The sequence below is a fragment of the Panicum virgatum genome, chromosome 9K, assembly GCF_016808335.1.
Source record: "Panicum virgatum strain AP13 chromosome 9K, P.virgatum_v5, whole genome shotgun sequence".
NCBI lineage: Eukaryota > Viridiplantae > Streptophyta > Magnoliopsida > Poales > Poaceae > Panicum > Panicum virgatum.
This window is the reverse complement of record NC_053144.1, coordinates 14148587-14158772: the sequence shown is the minus strand read 5'-3', so window position 1 is coordinate 14158772 and position 10186 is coordinate 14148587. Positions and strand designations below refer to the sequence as shown.

General features: G+C 50.0%; 1 protein-coding gene across 1 annotated transcript; it reads left to right on the top strand.

Annotated features, from left to right (window-relative positions):
* Positions 1 to 3497: 3497 nt before the first annotated feature.
* On the top strand, positions 3498 to 9287 carry LOC120647735 (translation initiation factor IF-2-like). The gene is made up of 2 exons (XM_039924591.1): positions 3498 to 3551; positions 8694 to 9287. The coding sequence occupies exons 1-2, from the start codon at positions 3498 to 3500 to the stop codon at positions 9285 to 9287; spliced, it is 648 nt and encodes a 215-aa protein (XP_039780525.1).
* Positions 9288 to 10186: the final 899 nt, after the last annotated feature.

Below are 10186 nucleotides of genomic sequence, written 5' to 3'. Positions count from 1 at the left end.
CGACCGCATCGCGCGCGCTGGCCCAGCGGGGGCGCCCGTCAGCCGTGGCACCTCACCATCACCCCGCGCCGAGGGAGGGACAGACAGCCCACGCCGCGGCCACGCGCCGGCCCCCGTCCCCCGGCCACATGCGTGTGCGGGGCGCCGGGCGCGAGCATTTGGCACGCGCCCCCCGGCACAGCGGCGCGCTGTCCCCTCCCGACGGCCGGCATCTTGTTGCTAGGAGATGTGTTTAGTTGCAAAAAATACGAAAAGTGTTTGCGAAAAATACTATAACACTTTTCGTTTGTATATGGTAAATATTGTTTTATCATAGACTAATTATGCTTAATATTCGTCTCGCAACTTACATCAAAACTATGCAATTAGTTTTTTTATTTACCTATATTCAGTACTTTATGCATGGGTTATTTGCTATATTTAATATTTCGATGTGATGGAAAGTTTAGAAAATTTGAAGGAGTCGAGGGGAACTACACTGCTAGACATTTTACACGGGGTTTTCGTGCTCCGGCAGTGAATGCGGCCGTGAATGTCACCCGATCGGCGGGTTGCCGCGGCGGGCCATGGCGCCCGGCTGGCGACCGTCACCGTGGACGCGGGCGCGACCAGAACTGACACAGGCGGTGGCCTTGCGACTTGTGGGCGCGCGCAAACAACATTGGCGATAAAGGTCGGCGGCCGCTCGTGTGAGCTCTGTGACTCTGGCGTTGTTTAGATGAAACGTAAAAAAATTTTGTGATGGAATTTTACTAATTTGAAATACAAAATGAAGTTTATTTATATATTTTTTTGCACAGATAGGTTGTAAATCGCGAGACGAATCTAATGATACTAATTAATTCATAATTAGCGGATGGTTACTGTAGCATCACTGTTGCAAATCATGAATTAAGTAGGCTCATTAGATTCGTCTCGCGATTTACAATCCATCTATGCAAAAAGTTTTGTAAATAGACTTCATTTAGTACTTCATGCATATGTCGAAATATTTGATGTGATGTTTTTTTTGCATTTACGAGATTTACGAGTTGTGATCTAAACATGGCCTCTGTGTTGACTGTTGTCTGCTGGGCGGCGAGCCAATTGAATTCGGAGGCCGGCGGACGGGGACGGCCCGGACGGGGGGAGGGCAACAACGTGCGGCCGGCGATCGGGCGGCCGGTCCCCGTCTCGCCGACGGTCGGTGAAGCCAAGACCTTGCCGGCGAGGGTTCCGTTCATAGGAGGTCTTCGTATTTTCTCACTGACTCCATGCGTAAGTGGGAGAGATAGGTCCTGTTCAGATGCGAAAACTTTTGATACTTCATGTATACGTTGAAACATTTGATGTGATGTGAAATCTCGTAAAATTTTGGAATTTTAAAGACAACTAAATAAAACCTAAATGTACGGAACTGGTAAACAGTCACCATCTTCACATTTGACTCTAGTCCCCTATCGGTTTGAACATTTAGCAATATCTCTGATGAATAAATATAAGAGCATCTCTAAGAGTTTATCAAATTTTACTTGGCAAATCTTGTGTTTTGTCAACTTCTAAAAAGATATACCAAGTAAAAAAAGAGCTCATCTCCAATAGTTTGGCATAATTCACTTGCCAAACTCAGATATAACTTACATCAGAAACCTGAGAGAGAAACAAAATTATATTTATGCCCTTCCACCTCATGAAAACTTACATCAAGAACCCTGAGACAGAAACAAAATTATTTTTATGCCCTTCCACCTCTTCTGATACGGACGGATGCGCCGCGGATAGGAGCGCGCATATATACGCGCGCGGAGGCTTTTTTCGAACTTGTCATAAATGGCAATCTGAGATGGGGAACTGTTGGAGAAGATTTTTTCTGTTTTTGCCAAAAAAAAATAAGAATGACAATCTGGGATGGAAAACTCTTGGAGGTGCTTTAAGGAACCATCTGTTCCCCATTGCCATTGTTTAAAGCATTCGCGTGGTCCGGAAGATATCGTTATGCTAGTAAAAGAAAAGGCAATTATCGTTACGATCTGCATACCACTACTTATCTGATGGACTAAAGTTGAATGTTAAACTAGTAGCACCTATTAGCACTTATAATTTTTCTAAAACTTTTAAATCTGGCTCCGCCTCTCGATTGGACCATACAACTGTTTTGTACGAGTATATACTACCGCAAAGGTCGATTGTAATCTAACGCTTGCTTTGATTTCGTCACTCCTACGTACGTAGGCTAGCTACGTTCTGATCTGTACACGTGGCTAGTTTTTAAAGCTTCCCCCGAAAATAATTTCATCGTCATTCGTCGGCGTTGCAAAACACTTGTACAAGCTCATACGCCACGAGCACAATCTGGAAGCCGTGCGCCTTTTTGCCTTAGGCCAATTCCAATGGGTAGTTTTATTTTGTTGTTTCCAAAAATGCCACATCACCAAAACACAAATAAAATCATAGATGAAACTCACCTCCATAATGCATTGTTTTATGTTTGCTATTTCATATGTTCTCATTCTATTTAATTCTAAGACTCATCAAGTGTTGGTAACCGTGCATACATAGTTTCATCTATATGAAACTCATTTCATATCTCTCCTCATTAAATTAGTACCACATTATCTAAAACGATGACATGACATTCTATTTAATGTACATGAAACTCTCATCAGACGTACAAGTGGCCTTAGCATGCGCACTACAGTCCTAAACGCAACGCCCACTCGAGCAAAGTGCGGCACACGTGGCGGGACGAGACCGGGCCGGATCGTTCGTCGAGCATCCATATTCCACGGACCGACCGACCCACCCGACCGACCAACAATGGCGAGCGCGAGATGGCCGGGCCGGGCGGGAGGGCGGATCGGAGGTTCGCAACAATGGCGAGCGCGAGATGGCTCGCTGGCTGGGCCTCTCTCGCCTCCGGTCGCCGACGTGATGCTGACTTGGATGGATCATGCGACGAATCCGAGAGCAGAGCGGCGCGGTGGCCCGGCGGCTCGGTGCCCGCGTCGCGTCGCGCGGGGATTGGCGGCCCCCGGATTTTGTCTGCGTGCGTGCGTGCGCCGCGGCGGCACTCGCCCTACCTCCATCCATGAAAGCTCTGCACCCAACACCTCGCGCGTCCAGTGTCAGATCTAGGATTTAAACTTAGGGTATGTTATATCAAAATTTTAATATATAATTCGGTATTCGGTACAATCAAAAAAAATTCGGTGCACAATAAAAACTTTTATGAGCAATTCGGTATACAAGTAATTAGTTTCAATACTTGCATAGATGACAATATAAATAGTAGAAGCAAATTAAAGGTGTGTTTGATTGAGCTGTGACTTTTGGAAAAACTGTTGTAAGCTGTGGGCCACGGAAAAACAGCTGTGAAAAAAACAGAAAGCCATTTGGTTGGACAGCTGTAATTTTTTATCAAAAAACTATTAAAGTAACCCACATATCATCCACAATCATCCCGATGCGGCCCTCTCGAGAGGGGAGCGGCGTGGGGAGGGCGTGAAGCCTCAACGACGATGAGGGCAGGGACGCGCGCTCATAAGAGCAGGGCCGCGCACCCGCTGGACAAGGCTTGTGATGTGTGGCCGGGAGGGGAGGGTAGGGGAGGGGCGCCCAGGAAGCGATCGCGAGAGGGAGGAGAGAGCGACGAAAAAAACACAAACCGGTATCTACATAATCAATGGCAAGTGGGTAATTTGTATGTCCAAAAGCCAATAAAAGTAGAGGAAAGTGATTTTGGATCTGTACTAGTGAAAAGCTGGCTTTAGAAAAAAAATATTGCTACCGGTAGAAGTAAGACCAATTTTAGAAAATTATAAACCATATCATAAACTTTATGCCTCTCAATTTGAACTAGAACTGAGAGGTCAACAAGATTGGTAAGACCTTTGAAGCTGTCCTCATGTCTAGTGTCATCAATATGATTGTCAAGTTATAATTCAAATTTTATTAATCTCAATTAAAAAAGTCATTAGAAAGAGAAGTACTGGCGTATGCCACGGCAAGACGATTTTTCGCGCGCGTTGCTGGAGGCTTCTTGGAATGTTTTTGATGCGCAGCTGCGGCGGCTGATTGATCCCGACCGGCGGCGACGAGGACGTCGGACGTTGCTGGCGAGACCTGACATTCTTTTTATCCCCGCTTCTGTTTCCTTCTTCAGGAGGGGCCGGGGTACGTGTGGCGCGGCCATTGGGCGGCGCCGGTGAGGTGGCGCCGTCGCCGTCGGCCGGGTCCACGTGTCACGCGGGCGCCCCCATGCCCTGCCCCTGCGTGCTTTCCATGGCAAAACTGCTGGTTCCCCCGTCTCGTGGTCGCTTTCGGTGACTCACTCCGCGCCCGCGCCCGCGCCCGGAGAACGAAGGCGGGGCCGCCGTGCCCGCGTGCTCTGCATCCAGACCCGGAGGAACGGAGCCGTCGCCGGGTCCCCGTTCCGTTTGGATTACTGGGTGGACCGCTGGACCACCACCTCCGACGATGATGATGAGCCGGATGCGTCGTCGCTCCCCTGCGGTACGCCAGTTTGATCGGCCCGGCCTGATGCGTGCTGCGTGTCAGCCTGTCCATGTTCAGCGGCGAAGCAGAAACTGGGCCTGGGCGTGCGATGTTCACCAATGCACTGGTAACGTGTGACGGAGCTGGGGTAGTGAGGTATATGCCTTTCACGCAGGGGCGAAGCTACGTTCTCTTTGCCTGGTGCACATGCACCATGGTGAAATGGAAAATTTCTACTAGTTAGCTAAATTTTACCATGTAAATTATAGTAGCTTCCTACTATCCAATGGAGAGTGCACCAGGGTTAATTCTAATCTAGCTTCGCCTCGGCTTTCACGGTTTCACCTCCTCTTCTTCTGTTCACATTTGCTTTTGGGTTGGAGCGGCGAGTCGTCGGGACGGTCCGGCTCTGGCATGGGTGGCACGAAGGAAGGAAGGAAGGAAGGAAGCGAGGCGTGCATGCGGGGTCGTTCTCCGCGCGGGGTGTCAGCGTCGCCCCGGGGGGGCTAGTTGCACGGGCACCACGCAAGTTCTCGAGGTTGCAGGCGCCCATGCCTCGGTGGCGCGCGCAACAGCGACAGCGCCGCCCACGCTTTCGCCCGCCCGCCGCTTTCCCCGCAACAGTAGCGCGGACCGTTTCAACGGCGTCGTCCCGGCCGGCGTGCCGCCGTGGAACCACCGCCGCCTCCAACCCATCTCTCATCTGTACAAGTCGTGTTAGGCCTTGTTTAGTTGCCTTTAAAATTTCAAAACTTTACAAGATTCTTCATCACATCGAATGTTTCAACGCATGCATGAAGTATTAAATGTAGTTAAATAAAATAATTAATTATGCAGTTTGTCTATAATTTGCGAGACGAATCTTTTTAGCCTAATTAACCCATGACGGGACAATAATTACCAAATACAAACGAAAGTGCTACAATACTTTACATCCAAAAATTTATGCATCTAAACAGAGCCTTAGAATTATTGTTATTCCACTATCGAGCAAATCCTTTTTCTCAATTCTTTAGCTGGCTAACCGTACTGGTTAACGATACTTTTGAGGAGAAGCCGTTTTGGTCGGCAATATAATTTCTTTTCTCATCATCCATCATCGCCCTACTTGGCGAGTCATTTTCCATGTCTCCGCTAATTCCAGCGATAACGGATCGAGCTAATAAACTAATAGTAATATTCCAAGAAAGCGAAAGGAACCCTCGAGCAGCGCACCGACGAACATGCATGATGGACATCGCGCACAAATTCTCCATCCACCGTCCGCGCATCCAAGCCGGCCGTTCGCTAGTTGGTCTCGCAGATCAACATGGTCCCCAAAATAAAACACTAACTACTACTAGTTCTTGAAGAAAATGTCTCAGAATTACGTACTGTATTTGAAGAAAATGTCTCAGAATTACGTACTGTATTTGAAGAAAATGTCTCAGAATTATGGTATCATGAAACGACATTTGGACAGAAAAATATTGTTCTCTTGGGTGTAGTGATTGGTGCAAGAAAACTCACTATAAACATCAATGGAAAGCTCTTTAGTCTGGAGTAATTGTCCTTAGGCCAGTCTCAGTGGGAGAGTCATGAGAGTGTCATGGACATTAAATTTGATAATATGTACCAATAGTATGAGGAGAGATAAGAGAGGAGTGTCATGAAATTTCAGAGGAGTGTCATCACCATAACCCTCCACTGGCACAGTTCTTAAGATTCCAGTCTAGGTAACTGTGTCGATGACACTCCCAGAGACTGGTACAGTTCTTAAAATTCCAGTCTAGGATAGCTGAGACGTGTGGGCCCGTAAGGGGACGAGTAACTGTCCTTTAGGATAGTGACACCGTCAACAAGATACTACTGTACTAGTTTGACTATTGATTAATAATCTGAAACATATGCAAAAAATATATACAATGTTTTGAAATTATTTTTTGAGACGGGTCGAGAGATACTATTGTCAAAAGTTTGTTTTAATTTATTTTTTTCATGAGATGTTGACGTGCAAACAATGAATGATGTAACTAAAAAAACCATTTTTTGTGACCACAGAGGGTATACATTTAGTGGACGGACTTGTAGGAATGAAATTTCTGCTTCGCAAAAAAAAATTTGAAATTTCCTACAAGTACATACAGTACCTAGCAATAGAAATCTACACACAAAGCACAAGAGCGCCACGGTAAGAGCCCCCCACCCCCAGTGTTTTTTTTTTTGCTTCATCACCCCTACTTACATATTTCTCCACTAAATACTTGGAATATTCAAATAATTGAGACTTTTTTTCGTTTCAAATAGAAAAGTGTGATACCTCATATAACAACATATAAAAGTGGTGATAATGGAAAAATTAACACAGGACAATTTATATCTAGCTATAAAATTGTATTGACACGAAACTTTTTCCTTTCTAAAAAAAACAAGGAAGTGCTATTATAGATCTGTCACTGACGGTCATCTTATAGATATTTTTATAATTAGTACGTCGGATTGCCTATTTGTAAGGCACCCTTTTCCCCATAAGATAATCTACTTTTTTACCCATTATTGGATCAACGTTACAGTCATCTGCAAATCTAACGTGGCCATAAAAAGTGTCATAGACTGAAGAAAAAGGAATCGGATGGCTTGAGAAATGTTAGCCCGCGGAAAAGGTAGTAAATTAAAATGCCATCGGGTAATAATAAAATCTGCTTTGAGGACCGCGCGTAGCGCGGGTGGTCAGCTCGCCGGGTGAGCGAGCGGCCGGCGCGAGTTCGAACCAAGGTTAACCTAACCGGTGGGAACCGGTCCGGTTTGACCGGTTACCGGTCAAACCGGTCCGGTCCGGTTCCGGTTTCGGCCGGTACCCAACCGGCCAAAATTCAAATTTTAAATTTGAATTCAAAAATGAAAAATTCCCAAAAAATTTCTAAAAATACTTCAAGGTGTGATGAATCTAATGGTGTCAAATTTTCTCAAAAATTCATTCATTTAGTATAGTTTGTGGGAATTTAAAGTTAAATCAAAAAAGAAAAAGAAAAAAATGGGCCGGCCCATGAAGGCCCACCGATCAAACCGGTCAAACCGGCCGGTAAACCGGTCAAACCGGCCGGTAAACCGGTTGCACGGGAGCTTTTGAATTTCAAACCGGTCAAACCGACCGGTAAACCGGTAAAACCGGCCGGTAAACCGGCCAAACCGGCCGGTAAACCGGTCGGAACCGGTTGCATGGGAGTTTTTGAATTTATTTGAATTTGGATTTGAATTCAACCGGTTTCCACCGGTTACCGGCCTAACCGGTCCGGTAAACCGGTACCGGAGGGCGGCGGTTAGGCCGGTCCGGTCGGTTTTTAAAACCCTGGTTCGAACTCGCGTGCCTCACCGCGGAACAGTGTTTCCCGAATAATTTTCAGAAGGCCTCATAGTAGCACATGTGCATGCAAAAAATAGAATACAAGGTTTAGATCTTAGCTTAGTCGTAGGAGGTGTTGTGTGTGGTGTGAGTGGGTGTGTGTGGTGTGCGTTTGCTGCTGAGTTCAGAAACTACAGCCTTGTATTTTAGTTAGGACCTCTCAAAAAAAAACTTCCCGGGCAGCTTTAGACCACGTTTAGGGCCTCTAAAACCTCGACAAATCAACAGAACCACACAGTAGACCCGAGTGACCCGTAGCCGGGTTGGTTAGCAGCAGGGGCCTCAGAGGCCACACACGTGTTGCGCCTATCTTTTGCTCCTGGAAGTAGGTTCGGCCACAAGCCTCCATTTTTAAAAGAACGCATCATATATGCCGCCTTTATATCCTGCTTGTATATGCAGTGGTGGCACCTCCATTCTTTCTCGCCTCTATTCCAAGCAAGCCAGGCCATATTCTCTGTTGCGCTTTGGCACTCGCCGCGATTCCATTGGCGCGGCCGCTCCTATCCCCTGCCCAATTATTTCTGCAATCATTTCCTAGACCCGCCTGCTGCTGCGGCCTGCAGATGCGTTACTGTTCTAGTAGTATTATTATTATGGGAAAATTTGCTACGGGACACTGAACTTTTGCGTAATTTGCCGCTGGACACCGCCAACTCGTTTATTGGCCGAGTACCATTATGAATCGCAGTTATTTTGCCAGAACACACCGCAGCCATTATTTTAATGTTTTCCGTCATTTGGGAGAGAGAACGAGCAGCGAATGGTCGATTTTGCCCCTGACTCGCTCTGACCCAGCCATTATACGTGTGACCCGCCGGTCGTCTTCCTCCTCTAGCCGTCCCCAGGTGGTCCACGAAGCTCCCCTCCGCCGCATCCACAAAGCACCGGCGACCACCTGGCTTCCGCCGCCTCTTCCGCCACAGCTCGCGCCCGTGGTTTGAGGACGGCCAAGCCGGCGGGGGAGCCGGACGCCGCAGGTAAGGCCGCGGTGCTCGTCGTGAGGGCCAAGGACTCTGCGGCGGGAGGGGAGGAGAGGAAGAAGCGGCCGGGATCGCAGGAGCCGCCGGCGGCGGCCGAGCAGCCGCTGCCCCGTGGTGGTGGTGCCCTCGGCGCCGGTGCGCACGTCGAGCTATACCAAGGAGGAGGTGGACACGATCCTCATCCAGTGCGGCCGCCTCAGCAGGAGCTCGTCGGGGGCCGGGAGGGCGGCGTCGAGCGAGGTAGCGGGCGGACACCGCAGGAGGCGCTCGGGGTCCAAGCGCAGCTACGACTTCGACCAGGACGCGAGGTCCAGCGGTGGCGCGGACGAGGATTGGGAGAGACAGGGGACGGCGGCGGTGTCGAGGCCGTCGCCGCACCGGGGCTCGCTGCAGCGGAAGCGGTCGGGGAGCCGGGAGAGGAGCGGCGGCGGTGGGAGCTGGAGGGCTAGCTGGTCGCCGGGGCGGCGCACGGATGGCGCCGCGGCCTCTACGGCGACGGCGGGCTCGTCCGACGGCGGGGAGCACGCGAGGCAGCAGCCTCAGTCCCTCACCGCTCCGCTGCTCCCCGATGGCCTCTCCGCCGTCTCCGCCTCTCCCAGTTGGCTTGTCTCCTCCGCAGCCGTCGGCCATCCTTGGCCCCCAGCGGAACCGCCTCCCGAGTCCGAATGCGCTGGCCGCCAGCCCGGCGTTCCTTCCCTGAAGCTCTCCGCCCCTGAAGCTCGATCCACGCCGGGGAGCTCGATCCCCCTCGCCCCGGGGAGCTCGATCCGCGCGACGCCTCGCCTCGAGGAGCTCGATCCAGCGCCGCAACGCCCCGCCGACGCCATGGAGTCCTGCCGGCGCCCGATCCGCTCGAGCAGGGGGCGCGCGGATTCGGCCCGATCTGATTCGCCCTTGCGCCGCCGCCTTCGCGCCACCACCCTGGGCCGGAGCTGGCGCAGGAAGGGGGGCGCCAGGGCCGCCGCCGCCGGAGGGAGCAGTCGCCGGCGCTGGTCTGGCTCAACCAAGTGCGGGTCTGGCTCGACCAACTGCGGTCCAGGGGCATCAGCAGTCATTTTTGAAAGTTTCTCTCACCCGATCTCTGGAAACGCTTATTCTAATCGATGCGGTGTCCCCTGGCAAACAAACGCGAAATTATAGTGGTGCTCAGCAAAATTCCGGTTGGCGGTGTGTTCCAGCCAAATAAGCGTTCTCGTGATGTCCAGCATCAAAAATTCCCTATTATTATAGTGCTCGTCGCCTGTTTCTATTTAGCGGCCGGGGCATCAGCTCACTGCTGCTCTGCTGGGCTGATCGCTCAGCTCGATAATTTGGACCCGGAACAGTCTCTGCACTCCTGCGGGGTGCA